Consider the following 17,158-nt stretch of genomic DNA (forward strand, 5'->3'; position numbering starts at 1 on the left):
GGCGGGGGGGGGGGGGGGCGGTGGACGACGACAGTCCCAGAGAAAACAGGACAGGTTCGAGTGGCGGACGGAACTAGTGACAGTACAGAACACGTCAAAAAAGAAGGAAAGTCGAGGGGGAACACCCAAGTTGAGCATCTGTGAGGCCTGGGGAGCGCCGAGGGGCTATGGGAGAGCTGAGCACAGGCGAGGAGAACTCCAGAAGAGTGAACGCCGAGTGGGCGGACCGCAGGGGGAGGGGTGCTAGGGAAAACGGCTCAATTGAGAGGCCACCCTGGCCGCCTTACCTGTGCCTGAGGGTCCGGGGCCCCCAGACAAGCCTGCCGGAAGCAGCAGAGTTCGCGCGGAGGAGGAGGAGGAGCCGGAGGTAAAAAAGGAAGGGACACCGAGTAAGGAGCAAGCCTGCTCGCTCCCCCCCAAACAGGGAAAGCCGCTGATGGCGGGAACTATCACCACACGCAAACACGCACGCACGCACGCACGCATGCACGCACACTCTACGCGACCGGACTAGCGCATGCGCGTAAATCTGCAAACCCCGCCCCTATTCCCTAAGACACGCCTAACCCAGTAAGCCCCGCCCCTGCTGTGTCTGTAGTACGCACGCGCACTCCCCATTTCACCCATCTTCGACCTCCCACCATCTCCCTCCCACCCAGCCTAGGTGGGCATGCGCAATTCTTGTCCTCCCGAGCCTGCTGGGCTTTTCCCGCCCTTCCCATGCTTTTGGAAAAAGATCGGAGTTCACGCTGTTCTAGGAACACCTGCTCGATGTGAGGGAGATGTGGGACTAACAGGTCGTGGTCGTCATTTCGGTTCTAAATCTTAAGGGACAAAGAACATAGTCTGCGACTTTAGGCAGAGTGCCAGGAGGCGGGAAGAAGTGTGGGCGGGGTCAGGGGTGAGAGGTCAGAGGGCTGCGAAGGGGGCGGAGCGAACCCGAGGCGGATGGCGGCTCCTTATCTTCCGCGGCAGAGGCGCTGAAGCTGGGACGCGAGTCGGGCGCCTCAGGCGGAGGAAAGAGAGCGGCAGCATCTCCCAACATGCACAGCCTGGCGACGGCAGCCGTGAGTAGCTGGGCCCGATCCCTTCTTCAGCTCCGCCTTCGGGTCTCGTAGCTCCCGGTGCCGGGCCTTGGAGTCGGACTCTTTCTGACCCAGCCCGCGAGGCCCTGGCTCCTTCTACGCCGTGCCTTGTCTGTGGTGCAGCCATCCCCCACTTTCCTCGCTGGACGCCTCTCGCGGCCTCCCGCGCGGCCCCTCGCGTTCTTTTCTGACACCGGGCCTGGTCCCCGCGCCCTGAGCGCTTCCCGCTCGGCCCGGGCCAGCCATTCATTGATCCAGTGTGCTGACCGGCAGTTTCAGGACGCCAGTTGTGTGCTGGACGCCGGCGGGGTTGAAGGGAATTCCATGGTCAATTTAACGCCACCGTTGCTCTCGGAACTCATCCCCTAGGCACGTCGCAGCGGGAAGGAAATGGCTTCTGGCTCAAGCCACTTGCTTTGCCTATAGAAAGCCCGAGGCCAGAGAAGTGCTTGATAATAGCATCTATCTGGTTCTCTCCTGTAAAACCTTTCTCAACACGACTTGTTTTACCAGCGTGCTATTTTAACAAGGAAAACAGATTTTGTAATTCATTCGTCTGAAGTATATAGCTTCTACATTATAGCTATACTATAGCTTCTTACTGCATTTAGGTAAGTTTAGATTCTTTTCCATGGCCTGCAAAGTCCTGTATGATGCGATCTTTATTCCTATTCACAGACTCGTTTTATGTCATTTACTTTAAGTTCCAGCCAAGCTGGGCCACCCTTCAGACCCTGGTACACGTACTTTGTAGCCTCTCTCCCCTTACACTCAGCTTGCGAGAGTAATCGGTTCCTCTTCCCTCAGTTCTCCACCTAAATCTGCCTCAGACTGGCCTTTCCCTGGCCAATGTAACTCCCTAGTCAATGTAACTCCTAACTTTTCTCGCCTAGAGGACTTATTTCTCTCTTGCAGCACTTATTTCTCTCTTACAGCAGTGATCCCAACGTGTTAGTTATTAGATTCGCTTACCTGTAAGTTGTGTCCCTCCTGAGGTCCTGTTTATGTGTTTTTCCCCAATGCTGGGACAGTTTCCTGGTACAAAGTAAGGAAGCAGACTTTGCTAGTGGAACAGACTGCACGAAGGAGATGAACACTGAAAGAATATAGCCATAATGGAGAAAAGGGACCATTTGATTTTAATCACACTTCTCTGAAAGCAATTCCGATTTTTTTGTTTCACGAAGGTGTATGATTTGACAGTAGTGTACTGAAACTGCATTTTCAGGCAAAATAACATAATTACTGGGCCAGGGATTTACCTCAGTGGTTCTGCTTCCTGCCTTTCAAGCGCGAGGTCCTGAGTTCGATCCCTGGTACCCCCCAAAAAACAAAAAAAACATAATTACTGAGTAGAGTATCAAAGCTTGCCTAAATTGCCTTAACTTTAAATATAAAATGTGAACGATTCAGCTGTGGCTAAGCTAAAGAAAATTGCTGCTTGAAATTTGATCTGTGGTCATGTCATTTCCAGAGCCAGTGATGTCTTTGCCACCTGTCATGGCATTTCTAAGTTTTTGTAACTATTCAAAGTGGAAATATACTTTATAAGGCTTAAGTCATTATAATTTCCTTAGTGTTTCTGTTCCTTCCCCTGAATTATACCTGTAATTTGAGAAGCAAGTTAGATTGTTTGCTGCAGGTTATGGAAGAGGCAGCTTAAAGGGGAAATTCTTCCAAGTTTGGCTTGTCCCTCTCTCAAAATCTAATCATGCATCTCCTTTCCAGGATTTGCACTTGTGACACCAAACCACTCTTCTTTGTACCTCCCTGATTCTGTATCTCTTCCTTTTAAACAGCCATTAAAACTGGCACATGATTTGTAGAAAGTTGGTTGTGGTTGTGGCTCAAGCCTATAATCCTAGCTCTCAGGAGGCTGAGGAAGGATACCAAGTTCAAGAGCAGTCTAGACTACATAATAAGACCTTGCCTCAAAAAAACTGATTAAAAAATTGGTACATAACTTATAAGTACTCAACACATATTTCTTCAATTAAATTTATAATACCTTGCATTAATTTAAAATAGAAACTTTGAGGTGCATTTTCATTTGTTATACTGATTGGACCACACAGCAGCTCTAACAAGCTGCTTTGTGCCACTCATTCACTAGGATATTTCATTAGTGATGAGGCTGAAATAGAAAAGGTTAAGACACTTTCTTTTCAATCCTTCATAACGTCTCTTATTCCAAACTGCCTATATTATTCTTTTCTTTCTTTTTTTCTTTTTTGAGAAAGGATCTCCCTTTGTTTTGTAGTTCACGATGATCCGTACTCACTATGTAGCCCAGGTTGGCCTCAAACTCACTGCAATCCTCCTGCCTCAGCCTCCCGAGTTCTGGGATTACAGGTGTGTGCCACCACACCCAACACCTGTATTATTCTGATCTGGATAAATTGACAGTATGTTTCATTCGCTAGAAATCGAGAAGAGTTAATATATGCAGTATTGCACAAGGTAACCTAGAACACTTGAGAAGAAACTTACTTTTGCCCAATAAGAAGAACTTGTATGAATGCCTGTGTTTTATCTTTTTTCTGAAATAGCAGGTAACGCATCGCTTCAGCTAGGAAAGTAAAAAGTACAATCAAAGGAAAATGTAATCGCATGTGAATACAGATTTGTAATTTACTAGAAGGATAACACCGGTATTGAGGTAGTTGGAGAAGTATCTTAAATTTTGACTGAAGTGGTATCTTATACTAGAAATGTATAGTGCTCACTTCGGCAGCACATATACTAAAATATACTAGAAATGTATAATACACTAGGCTCTTGTTATGGAACATATCCTTACGTCTTAGACACTGTTACCATAGAATGTAATTTTTTTCTTTCTATTAAATAGGAACAGAAATATCACGAGATTATTCTAAAAATTAATGACAATAACAAAGGTCTGCTGGTTGACTAGTAAAGGAATAATTCCTGCCTTGATAAAGTTAACAAATTACTTGGTTATAAACCTTAGCAGTTGCTTCAGATTAATAAAAGTACAGATCTGCACATGCCATAGATCTCATGTAATGAATGTTATGCTAGTGAAACCGCCAAATATGAACCTTTAAGAGCTGCATTAGATTATGCATTTTTAAAAATTCTTCATGATTTCCGCTAACATTCCTAAACTCTTGTCTTTCTCTGGCCATCTAATGAGCACATCATTAAATTTTTTTTATATCTTTTTGTTGAAGCTGTGATGAACACCCAGATACCAATTGGCAAGTAGAGAGAACTCCATGCACTTGTATATAGTCGAATTCATTGTCTCGGAATTCAAAAGCATCTTTTGAAGCTTTAAGAAAATTGCTAGCTTCTCTTTGCTTGTTCACTTCCATTTTTAAAAATTACATTGAAACTTAATATGTTGGCACATGCCTGTAATCTCAGCACCCGGAGGTTGAGGCAAGAGGGTTGTAGGGGGAGGGATGCTGGGCATTGAAGCTAAGGACCCTCTACCACTGAGCTATATCCCCAACCCCAGTCTCCTTTTTTTTGAGGCAAGGTGGGCTCAAACTTGAAATCCTGCCTCCAGAGTAGCAGAAATTACAGATGTGAACCATTGTGCCTAGTTTTGGCACTAATTTTATAAATTTATGAGGGGGCTAGGGATTTAACTCAGTGGTTCTGCCGCCTGCCTCACAAGCTCCAGGACCCAAATTCTTTCCCCTGTACCCTGCAAAAAAAATTTTTTTATGAGGCTATCAAACCTAATGTAATACTCTTAGCACTATATAGTCTTTTGTTTTTGAGGTGCTGGACAGGTGCTCTACCATTCAGCTACATCTCTAGCCCTAGAAAATGTTTTTTTCTTAGAATATCATCATCTTAATACTCCAAGCCACATGTTGAAGCACCTGTAAACTTGGGAAAATAATCTATTCCCACTAATCCTATTCTTTATTGACTGTCACATATTTATTGGTAGGAAAACAGAGCCATTCTGGGCCCATGAAGTTATATTGATAATTTGGGTTTTTAATATTTATTTAATTTGATTTTTTTGAGACAGAATCTTACTATGTAGTCGAGACTGGTCTTGAACTCATTATATAGTCCAGGCTGACCTTGAACTCACAGCAGTCCTCCTGCCTCAGCCTCCCACGTGCTGGGATTACAAGTGTGCCCTACCATATCCAGCTCAATTTGGCTATTTTATTTAAGAAGGCTATCAATATCAATTTTCAATTTACTCAAAGGGGGTTAATTTTCCTATTTATGAATGAATGTAAATTTTATTTAAAATAAGTTCTAGGCCAGGTGTGGTGGCGCACACCTGTAATCCCAGCACTTGGGAGGCTGAGGCAGGAGGATCACCTTGATTTCAAGGCTAGCCTAAGCTCCATAGTGAGTTCAAGACCAGCCTGAACTACATTGTGAGACTCTGTCTCAAACAAATAAACCCAAACAAATAAAATGACATATCTTTCAGAGACACAAGACCAACTGTTAGGAAGTACCCTGTGTTTGTGACACAGAATTAACCATTAATGATTTACTTAGGTAAATATCTTACCTATGCTAAATTTTGTTGAAAGGAATAAAAACATCACTCGAAATATATTTTCACAGTAAAATTTTCAAACAAGAGAAAAATGGTTCTCTGCCATGTTTTGATAATGTAAATACTTTAATACATTATTGACTTTAGCAGGTTACAGTTAATAATGTACAGTAATGCACAACAGAGCCCTTTTCTAACCTCAGGGTAAGTCTTGAGGATAATAACTAATAGTCTAAATCAGACTTTACATAAATGATTTTGAGTCTAATTGTATAATTAAACTCATTGTTTATCCAAGTCTGTCAATAAGCTGTTACAACACTACATTTAAGAAGCTTCTGTTAGATTCTTAAGGAATAACTTCTTGAACATAGAGAGATATTTGTGATTTCAATCCTATCAACCAGGTAGGACACTAATTCTAGAAAGTAGACTGTGCCGTACAAGTTTGTTGTGTGCTCGTGAGTATGTTGAATATTAGCCTATTAATTAAAATTCTTAAAAGGCGGGGCTGGGGATTTAGCTTAGTGGCGCTGTGCCTGCCTCACAAGAGTAAGGTCCTGAGTTCGATCCCCAATACTGGGGGGGAAAAGAATTCTGAGAGTAAAGTGAGGTAATCCACAGTGCCTGGCACATAATATGCTCAATTAATGTCACCTCCTACTAATAATATCTAGAAAAGGCAGACCCAATCTATAGCAACTGAAAAGATTCATGTTACCTAGGGTTGATTGTGAGATTTACTGAAAGAGGCACTAGAAAACTGACGGTAATGGATGTGAGCTATACTTTTTTTTTTTAAATGTTGTTTTGAGGTAGAGTCTCAGTAAGTTGCTTAGGCTGAGCTCAAACTTGCTATCCTTCTGCCTCAGCCTCCCAGAGTGCTGGAATTACAGATATGTGCCACTATGCCCCGTTGTGACCTATACATCTTAATTGTGGCACTTGAGCATATAAATTTGTCAAAGTAAGGCTGGGGATTTAATTTAGCTCAGCAGTGCCGCCACCTGCCTCACAAGCTTAAGGTCCTGAGTTTGATCCTCAGTACCAAATAAATAAATAAATTTGTCAAAATTCATTGAAGTGTACATTTTAAATGGATATGTTTTTATTGAATACAAACTATACCTTAATAAAATTTATGTCTTTTACTTACAACTGAGAGCTAAATAAAGTACAGTGATACCTCAGTAAACGAACACTTCTGTTTGCAAACTCTGCATCAAGTGACAAACAACCATTGCCATCTTCCCCACACAAACACACAGCCATCTTCCTCAAAATCATAAAACAAATGAAGTTCATAAACCAATGTACCACTGTAATTTCTTAGATTTCAGCCTGAGACTGGCAATTATTTAATATAGCTCTCCTTTAATAATAATAAAATTGAAGCTTAGAGAGTTAAATAATTTATCCTAAGTCACACAATTCTAGAAATGACTACATTGGGGTTTGAGCCATGTTGGCCTCACAATCCAGTGTGCATTCTGTTTATGTGCTATTTACATAATTACCAGCAAATTGACTTTCCTATGTTGTGGGATAGCCATGAATTGCCTAAATTTATTTGTAGACTTTTTTTTTTCTTTTTTTTTTTTTTTTTGTGGTGCTGGGGATCGAACTCAGGACCTTGCACTTGTGAGGCAGGCGGCAGCATTAATGATGATTTTTATGCAATTATTGTTAGTGTTTTTAAGATAGGTAATTTCCAATAGGGAAATCATAGGTGAATTTGCTTATCTGCCCCTGGACAATATTGCTACTTCACTGAGTTTCATGTCAGTCATATTTGTTTTACTAAATTGGAAATTAAAATTAAAAAAGAGCTGGAGCATCTGAATTAGGAATTTTTACAGTTTTGGGTGTTTGTTTTTTGTTTTTTGTTTTTTTATTTTTTTGACAGGCTCTTGTGGTACCCAAGACTAGCCTCAAACTCCTGGGCTCAAGCAGTCTTCCTTCCTTACCCTCCTGAGTAGCTATAACTACAGATGAATGCTACTGTGCCCAGATGGGCAATCTTTAAGAAGAATAGGAATAAAGATGAAATCTGACCACTGTTATCTATCCGTAGTTTCACTGGTTGTAAAATGAGGTTGATAACTATCTTGTACTCATTAAATAAAACTACGTTTTAAAAAAAAACAACCTGAAACACAGTTCTCCCCTTGCCAACTCTACCCCTTCTTTCACTTCCCATCCCCTTTTAGGAAAACATTAATTTTTAGATTCTTTTGTTTTTCTGAAAGGTGTGCCTGAATGAGCTTAGGAGAACAGAGAATAAGGAACTTTTAGGTTTTTATTTATTGCCTCTAATGAGAGTTAGGCTTTGATATTTAAGGATGATGTCCAAAATATTTTACCAGTTGGTAATACAAATTAACATATATGTGCAAAGCCCTGAATTTGATCTCCAGTACCACAAATACTACTTAATGATATATGAACCAATATATAACTAGAAATGTAAAAATATTTCTCTTTCATTCTCTAAAAATAAATGTTATAAAATAGCTTGTTGGGGCCAGGTATTTGACTCAGTGATTCTGCCACCTGCTTACAAGTGCAAGGGCCTAAGTTTGACCACCAGCACCATAAATAAATAAAATTGCTTGTTGGCATGTTTGTGCACATGCATGTATAAATGTGTATTTGTTTTGGTGGCTGTCACTAGATAAATTATGCCCGTCTGGGCCATAATATGACATCAGGAATTATGTCAAACTATTTTGCTAGCTTTCTAATTAAAAAGATACTTATTAAGTGTTTTGTAATTTCAATAACTAGAGAGTTTCTCCTAACATCAGTGATATTTGTGATGCTGAGTTAAACTCACAGAATAATTTTTCTCATATATTCATTATTTTATCTAGGTCAAAGTAAATAGTTTATTAGAAAGCTTTTTTATTGTTTATTTATTTATTATTTTTTGAGATAGGGTCTTACTATGTAGTTGAGACTGACCTGGAACTCACTATGTAGTCCAGGCTGGTGGCGAACTCACAGTGATCCTCCTGCCTCAGCCTCCCAAGTGCTGGGATTACAGGCGTGCACTACCACACCCAGTTTTAGAAAGCATTTTTAGATGAGCGCTAATCTGCACACAAATAATAAGCATTAGCAAAGAGGTTAAGAGTACACATTCCATCTGAGAATGTGGCTCAGTGATAGGGTGCTTCTCTAATGCATGCAAGATCCTAGATTTGATCACTAGCACCACCAAAAGAAGGGTATGGACTGTGTTACCAGACCATCTGAATTCAAATTCTGGCTTGTAGTTAGGTTTTAAATAACTTCCCTGTGTGTGAGCTCTGGAAACGGAATGTGGGGGCCCTGGTGTACAGGAGTTATGGTATGTTAACTGGTGGCTATCTGGGCAGGGTAGGGATACCAAATGCAAGTACAGACGATCTGTAAGAGATCGTTAAGAGTTTACTTGTGGTGGTATATGTCTGACAAGACTTTAGGGAGGATTGATTGGAATAGGTTCTAACCAATCAGGGGTCCCTTTACTTACTGGATTATGATACTTGTTCCAAGAGGCAGTGGGCAGCATTCTTAAAGTTAAAATTTAGCCTGTATTTCCACCAATCTTTTAAGGTGATATAGTCTAAATCGACACTTTCAAAAACAGTTCCTCTTGGCCAGAGCATAAAACGAGCAAGTGCCTAAACCTTACTGCTTTTGCTGATGGAAGGGGTGGGGGGAGTTACCCTATTTTTATCATATTGTTGCTTTAGGAACCTTTGATTCCTTGAAGAGCATCACTAATGGGAGTTACAAAACAGCTTTTAGCAAATTACTGTAAAGAAGGCTTAAACTGCATGATATTTCAGTCCATTTAGCCATCTTGCGGTTCCTTCTGTCTGGCACGTGAAATGATATTCATCAAGCTAAAAGCTTATACTCAAGCTTCCATTTATAGAAGGCCATTTTTCAGGTCGGAAATCTGAGTCCACCATGAAGTCTTTACACTTCATTCTGTCCTTCAACAAAGCAATTCTTTTAGGCCATCATTCTGCCACACTAAGATGTTTTGGAAACTTAGAAGTACTATGAAAAGCTATGTAATATGGTTCAGAAAAGTATTGAATATGCAACTTCATATCTGGATAAATTGAGCAGATTGACTCAGTTGAGTATGAATGATCTCATCTGTAAGTGTAGATCACCCTTTATCTTTTATTCCTCATGATTTAGGGAAAATTACATGAGGAATTATTGGGCATAGGGATAGAAATCATCATGAGTTTATGAGAAATTTATAGCTTAGAGGTAGCAGTTGCAATCATTTTTCTAATATGCCATTTTATTTTCCAGATAAGAATAAGTAACTTGCTGGGCCTAGTGGCTCATGCCTGTAATCCTAGCACTCAGGAAGCTGAGGCAGGAGGATCACCATGAGTTGAAGCCCACTTGGGCTACATAGTGAGTTCAAGACCAACTTGAACTACATAGTGAGACCTTGGCTTAAAAAACCAGAAAAAAAAAATAATGAACTTAACCAAGATTACAAGGGCATTTGACTATTGTGAAGAATAATTGAAATGTTCAAATTTAGGGGGAATGTTGTGATTCTTTAGCCTACTAATGAAAGCATGTTTTATCAATCTGTATAGTTCCTACATGAATAAGTAAGGAATGTTCTGAAAAGGGATCGAGGGAATGAGTGAGTGTGTGTTTGTGTGTGTGTCTGTGTGTCTGTGTGTGTGTCTGTGTGTGTGTATTTCTCTGTGTTACAGGAATTTTTTGTTCTTTGGAGAGGATGTCAAAATTAATGAGGAGTCAGTAATGGTGGGGGAAGGTATGATTTTTTTTTTTCTGTCTCAGAAACTATTACAGGCATATGGTTAGAAAATAAATTGCAATGGTGATAAACCATTAAAAGGCACCCATATAGATTTCCAGCCTTGGAGATAACTGCTGTTAAATTTCTTACGCGTTCTTCTAGAACCATTGTATGTAAACAATAACGTTTGTTTATATTAATGGGAGCATATTATATATGCTGTCCTGCATCCCTTTTTGTTTTTTATTTAGTGTCAGTACATATAGAGCCATCTTTTTTTTGAGAAGATGGTTTGTTTTTGGTTTTTTGAGATAGGGTCTTGCTATGTAGTTTAGGCTAGCCTTGAACTCACTATGTAGCCCAAGCTAGCTTCAAACTTAGAGACAGTTCTGCCTCAGCCTCCAGACTGCTGTGATTACAGGCATGTACCATCATGCTCAGAGTTACCTCTTTTTCAAAGGATCACATAGTATTCCATTATAAATATGTACCAATATATATTTAACCAGTTCCTTATTGATAAATGTTTGTTTTCTGCTTTTAAACACCACACCAGTAAACATCATGGTATCCCTTCAGTACAACCCAAGCATGGCTATGGGAAAAATTCCTGAACATAGAATTATTATTAAATAATTTGAGGGCTGGGGATATAGCTTAGCAGTGCCACACCTGCCTGGCAAGTGCAAGGTCCTGAGTTTGATTCCTAGTATTGGAAACAAAAAAAATGTGAGTATTGATAACTGGTAAACATGTTAAATTGGTTTACATGAAATATGTATATTTAGAAAACCCTCTCTGGCCAGGGATTTGGCTCAGTGGTTCTGCTACCTGCCTCAAAAGCGCAAGGGCCCAAGTTCCATCCCTGGTGCCAAAAAAATACACTAGAGGATAGAAAAGCCTCTCTGTTATTTATGAAAGGTATATTCCCTCTAAAGCACTATTGCAGGGTGAGACTTGATTTGATTATAATAAACTCACACTTACTTTCTTCTTTTCCCCTAAAGCCTGTGCCTACTGCACTGGCTCAAGTGGATAGAGAAAAAATCTATCAGTGGATCAATGAGCTATCTAGCCCTGAGACAAGGGAAAATGCTTTGCTGGAGCTAAGTAAGAAGCGAGAATCTGTTCCTGACCTTGCACCCATGCTGTGGCATTCCTTCGGTACTATTGCAGCACTTTTACAGGTGGGTTTATGTCCATGAGTGGCAGTTTAGTCATCTTCACCATACAGTACTTTTTTTCTTCTCTTATCTTTGCTCATGTGATTTTGAAGACTTCAGAGGGATAATTCTTTAAACATTAATATATCTTGACTTCAGAGGGATAATTCTTTAAACATTAATATTTCTCTTTTTTTGGTACCAGGGATCAAACTCTGGTCCTTGCACTTGCGAAGCAGGTGGCAGAACCACTGAGCTAAATCCCCGGTCCTAAATTAATATTTCTAAGAACCTATTTTAGAAAACTATAAGGCATTTGTTAAAAATGCAAGCTCCTGGGCTAGGGATTTAGCTCAGGGGTGCTGCTGCCTACTTCACAAGTACAAGGTCCAAGTCGATCCCCAGTACAAAGAAAAAAAAAAGCAAGTTCTTGGATCCTGTGCAAGAAATTCAATTCAGTGAGTCTGGAGTGAGCCCTAAAGTCTATATTTTAACAAATAAGTGAGTCTGATGCACATAGTCTAAGAACCTCACTGAAAAACATGGCTTTAGGATTATAGCCCTAGAAAAATGTGGAGGATAAAGTGTAAGGAACTGCAAGATATAATCTGTCTGACAGGAGAAAAAATGTTAAGAATAGCTATAGGATTAAAAGTGGGGGCACTTGTGCATTAAAGAATAAATAACTGAAATTTGATTGAGCCCAAAATAATTGTTGATTGAAGTAAATTAAAATGGTACATTCTAAGATACCGAGATAATAGAATGATCATCCTTTATCTTATCTCCCTGCTTTTGTAGTTGGTAGTTGCTAACCAAGCTCAGACTTTATGAATCACTGTGGTTGATATCATTTAAAGCAGGATGCTGACAAAAGGCGAAATTATGGGGGATGGCAATTTAGCTCAGTGGTACCACCACCTGCCTCGCAAGTGCAAGGTCCTGAGTTCGATCCCCAGTACCAGAAAAAATAAAAAGGAGAAATTATAAAAATAAAAGGATCCCTCTGGTGAAAGACTCAGCAGCAGCAAATCTAAGAGGAAGTATAGGTGATCACATTTGCTCTCTAGAAGCCAAATGTGGTGGCACATGCCTAATAATCCCAGCATTCTGGGAGGCCTACACACAAGGATGACAAATTCGAGTATGTTTGCAGTCAAAGGATAGGAACATTGTTTATATCTGCTCCTTTGATAGTTCTTACAGAATAAATGGAATTAAACAGTTTTTTGTGTTTGTTTTTGCTTTAGTGCTGTGAGAATTATATAATTAGTTATTCTTTGTTGATCTGGTGCTGGGTTTTACTTTTTAGGAAATTGTAAATATTTATCCATCTATCAACCCACCCACTCTGACAGCACACCAGTCTAACAGAGTCTGCAATGCTCTGGCATTACTGCAGTGTGTGGCATCACACCCAGAAACCAGGTAAATGCTTTGGGTGAGTTGGGGGGTATATTTAATATTGTCATAAGCTTTTGCTGAGTGGTAAGAAGAAAGGCATGCAGTGGGGCTCATGTGTGGGTTTGAGTGTGAGTCTTCAGGACTCCTAACTTTTTACCTGTTCATAGCAATGAACTTTTGTAACAAAAAACAATGTTAACATCACAGGAAAAGTTGTATGTGTCAGTCATACAGCCACTTCTCAAATCTGTGGTACACTATGCTGTGACTGAGACACAGTACAGTGCGTGGCATATAATAGCAGTTCACTAAAGTTTTGTTAAGCACTTTTTCACACTGAACTCAGAATTGCTTCTTCCCCCTCCTTTCTGTCTTCTTCCCTTTTTTTCTCCTTGTTTTGTAAATCAAAACTCTGTAAATCAGGCTGGGACTACTGAGTGCTGGGATTACCAACGTACTCTAGCATGCCTAGCTGAACTCACATTTACTTTAGAATCCATGAAATCAAATTCTAGGCAGCCCTCATAGTAGATTAAAATTGGCATGCAAATTGAAGGCGTTTTTTGCAATTCTGCTATATCTGGAGAATTGAGAAAAGGGAAATCCTTTGCATGAATCTGCTTTATGGGTTTTGTGGCCCCGAAATATTTATTAAAGCCTTTTGTCTGTTTGTCAAGCTTTCTCAGGAAACCTGAGTGTTGGCCCTTAGTTGATCTTTCAGAACTTACCTTTAAAAATTATCTTAAGCAGTAATAGCTATACAATAGTATTTTGAGTGTTAAAAATCTTAGGTGTCTTGTGGTGCATGCCTATAATCCAAGCCTGTAATCCCAGCACTCAGGAGCTGAGATAGGAGGGTTGCTATGAGTATGAGGCCAACCTGAACTACATAGTGAGTTCAAACCCAGACTGAACTAATGGCAAGACCCTGTCTTAAAAGAAAAGAAAATCTTAGGTGTTGGCTGTCCTACAAAGTATAACTAGAAACAATATAAAGTAATAGGCTGATTTTTGTATTAGTTGCCTGCCTATTAACTGCAAATTGAAATGTTTTCTAAATGCTTAATATATTTGAAGTACTCTAACAAAAAAAAGAAAATGTACTTTTAAGCATAGGAGATAAATTTGATAAGGCCCTCTTTGTTTTCTAACCTTGGCTTATGAGATTTATTTGACTGTAACTGAAATTATTTATTCATAAATTAGGTGAGGGAGATAACATAGGAGAATTTCTTAGGCATTTATTAGCACTTTTTTCATTTATTAGGATTTTATGACCTCTTTTTTAAAAATCCAGTTGGATATTTATATTAATCATTTTTTAAGGTACCTAAGTATTGATGGCAGGGAAAATCTTGTGTTCCCTTAACCACCCTGACCTGACCTAGCATTCAATATTGGCATCATTGACATTTTGGGCTAGATCACTATAGTGGGAAGAGGAGGACAAGAGGGAACCATCCTATGCATTGTAGGATGTTTAATAGTATCTCTGGCCTCTGTCCACTGGATAAGAGTAGCCCCTAACATCTCTTAGTTCTGAATACCAAAAATGCCTCTTGTCCATCCACTGGCCAAGACTAATGGTCAAAAAATTTTTTTCCTAAAGTTTCCTTACTCTAGCAGTGTTAATAGGATTTACAGAATTAAGAAAATATAAATGTTCAAGATCCTTAGAAATCATATCTGTGCACTGAATATGATACAATTTTTCTTCCAGGTCAGCTTTTCTTGCAGCACATATCCCACTTTTTTTGTACCCCTTTTTGCACACTGTCAGCAAAACACGTCCCTTTGAGTATCTTCGGCTCACCAGTCTAGGAGTTATTGGTAAGTAATTAGGGTTGTTTTGCAAACCTGAAATCCTCATTCTTAATAGTGGTGTAAGTTGGATATTTTGACTTGCTGCTTACATTTTGTTCATTTTTGTCTTTGAAATTGTCTCGTTCTCTAACAAATAGTCAGGAACATGGTAACTCTTTTCATGCACCATTCCAAAGGTAAGTAAGACCATGAGGACCAAAATTTAGAAATGAGTTCAGCATATATATAGAAACACCTGCTGGAATTATAGGGAGAGTCAAGAATAAGAACTTGATTCACCACTGTGTTATGCAGGAGTAAGAGTTTGAATTTGAACTTCATTTCTTTCTTTTTAAAGGTGTTTTACTTCTGAGTTGTCTCATAATTTTAGAGATTCACCTTCTGCTACTTCACCTAGTTAAATTTTTCATACTTGGTGATTTGTGTATACATTTACTATGGGGAATGTGTGAAATACTTTCTACTCAAGAGAATAATATATCTGTTTTATATCTCAAACTCCTGGGTGGAAAGAACAGTCTTTGGACTTAAAGAATGCAATACATTCAAGATTTCTTTTCCAAATCATCTTTCCTTTAAACCTTTTTTTAACAGTTTTTTTCTAAGATATTGACCAAAATGTTAGAATATTGATTACACAGGCTTTATTTTGTTGGATTATTGTTTTAATGTTCAGCCAACATTTGCACCCTTATTATTATAAATTGCAAATCAGGAAATACAATTTAAAAATTTAGTATTGTAAGACACATTGCTCAAGTGTATTTTACTCTAATTTATTATTTTTTAAAATTTTTTCTTCTGGTTCATTCGTTCTGTTTGTTTGTTCTTTTGGGTTTTTTTTTGTTTGGTTTGGTTTGGTTTAGTTTGGTGCCGGGAATTGAACTCTGGTCCTTGTGCCTGCAAGGCAGATGGCAGAACCACTGCGCTAAATCCCTGGCCCCCATATTTTTTGTTTTTTGAGACTGGTCTCACTATATAGTACAGGCTGGTGCTGAACTCACTATATAGCCCAGGCTGGCCTCAAACTCATGCCTCAGTTCTCCTGTCTCAGCCTCCCAAAGTGCTAGGATTACAGGCATGTGATGCCATGCCTGGCCACTTTGTGGTTTTTTGAGACAGTGGTATCTCACTATATAGTTCAGGCTGGCCTTGAACTCTGGGTAATACCTAGGTGTCAGCCTCCCAGATGCTAGGATTACAGGGCCACACTACCATGCCTGGCACGTTTACTCTACTTTTTTTTTTTTTGGTACAGTGGATTGAATTTTGGACCTTGTGCTTTCAAGGCAGGCAGCAGCACCACGGAGCTAAATCCCCAGCCCATATTTGCTCTACTTTAAAGAGTATCCATTATCTTATATACTTCAAAGAATGTTACTTGTTTTTTACATCTTCCCCCAAGTGGGGGAAACTTTATTCCAATAGATTATTTTGTGCTTTTTTTAAACTATCAGAATTTCTCATGTAGTGTTTAAAATATCAACATAATTCCAGCAAAAGAAAACACATCCTTGAGCTGGGCATGATTATGCATGTCTATAATCCCAAGGCTCTGGAAGCTGAGGCAGGAGGATTAAGACCATGAGTTCGAGGTCGGACTAGGCTACATAACAATAAACAGGCTAGCCTTGATTACAGGATAAGACCTTGTCTAAAAACAGAAACACAGCCTTAACTCTTGCTCAGATCATCCCACTTTTTCTGGTTTTTTGACCACCTCAGTCAGTTGATGCATTTACAAAACATTAAGATAAAAGTTAGGTTGAGGAGATAAAAAAGCCATGATACTGATCCAATTGTCTGTCCTTGAGTATATGTTCAGAAACTTGTTTCTTCAGGTATTGTCATATAAGTTTGAATATAAATGGAATAATAAGAAAAATTTGAAAATGAAAATAAAATATCAAAATGTCTGGGATGTAGCTTAGAGTAATTTATAGCATAAAATACTTATACCAGAAAGAGAAGCAAGTTAAATTAAAGCAAACAAAAGACAGGAGGTTATAATAAAAAGTAGGTATTTAAGGGCCAGGCATGGAGATGCATGCCTGTAATACCAATGCTCAGAAGGCTGAGGTAGAAAGATTGCCACAAATTCAAGGCCAGCTTGGGCTACATAGCAAAACCCTGTCTCAAAAAAATAGATATTTAAATTGGGCATGGTAGTGCATGCCAGAGGCTGAGGCAAGAAGATTGCTGTGAATTCAAAGCCAGCCTGAACTACATAGCAAGAACTCTGTCTAAAAAAGAAACAGAGAAGAGAAAAACAAGAGATAAAAATTAATGAAACCAGGCTGGGGATTTAGCTCAGTGGTTCCTCCGCCTGCATCACAAGCACAAGGTCCTGAGTTTGATCCCCAATACCAAAAAAAAAAAAAAAAAA

At 39.4% G+C, this 17,158-nt stretch overlaps 2 protein-coding genes across 4 annotated transcripts in view; one reads left to right on the top strand and one right to left on the bottom strand.

Moving 5' to 3' along the window:
- The window catches only part of Usp37 (ubiquitin specific peptidase 37), a 79,499-nt gene extending 79,001 nt beyond the window's left edge, over window positions 1–498 (bottom strand). The window contains exon 1 of the mRNA XM_010611911.3: window positions 288–498. The gene's annotated coding sequence lies outside the window, so the exon portion shown is untranslated. The remainder of the gene's footprint in view (window positions 1–287) is intronic.
- A 144-nt stretch (window positions 499–642) lies between these two features.
- The window catches only part of Cnot9 (CCR4-NOT transcription complex subunit 9), a 35,883-nt gene continuing 19,367 nt past the window's right edge, over window positions 643–17,158 (top strand). For 2 of the 3 annotated variants that reach the window (XM_010611910.3, XM_033764644.1), the window contains exons 1-4: window positions 643–1,067; window positions 11,389–11,568; window positions 12,857–12,972; window positions 14,669–14,778. In XM_010611910.3, coding sequence (XP_010610212.1) covers window positions 1,044–1,067; window positions 11,389–11,568; window positions 12,857–12,972; window positions 14,669–14,778 — 430 coding nt within the window. In that variant the 5' untranslated portion in view covers window positions 643–1,043. Of the gene's footprint in view, window positions 1,068–1,480; window positions 1,697–11,388; window positions 11,569–12,856; window positions 12,973–14,668; window positions 14,779–17,158 lie in introns of those variants that run through there. The other variant, XM_019205698.2, reaches the window with a different exon arrangement.

Source organism: Fukomys damarensis, unplaced genomic scaffold (assembly GCF_012274545.1).
Source record: "Fukomys damarensis isolate Sample0158 unplaced genomic scaffold, DMR_v1.0_HiC HiC_scaffold_16, whole genome shotgun sequence".
NCBI lineage: Eukaryota > Metazoa > Chordata > Mammalia > Rodentia > Bathyergidae > Fukomys > Fukomys damarensis.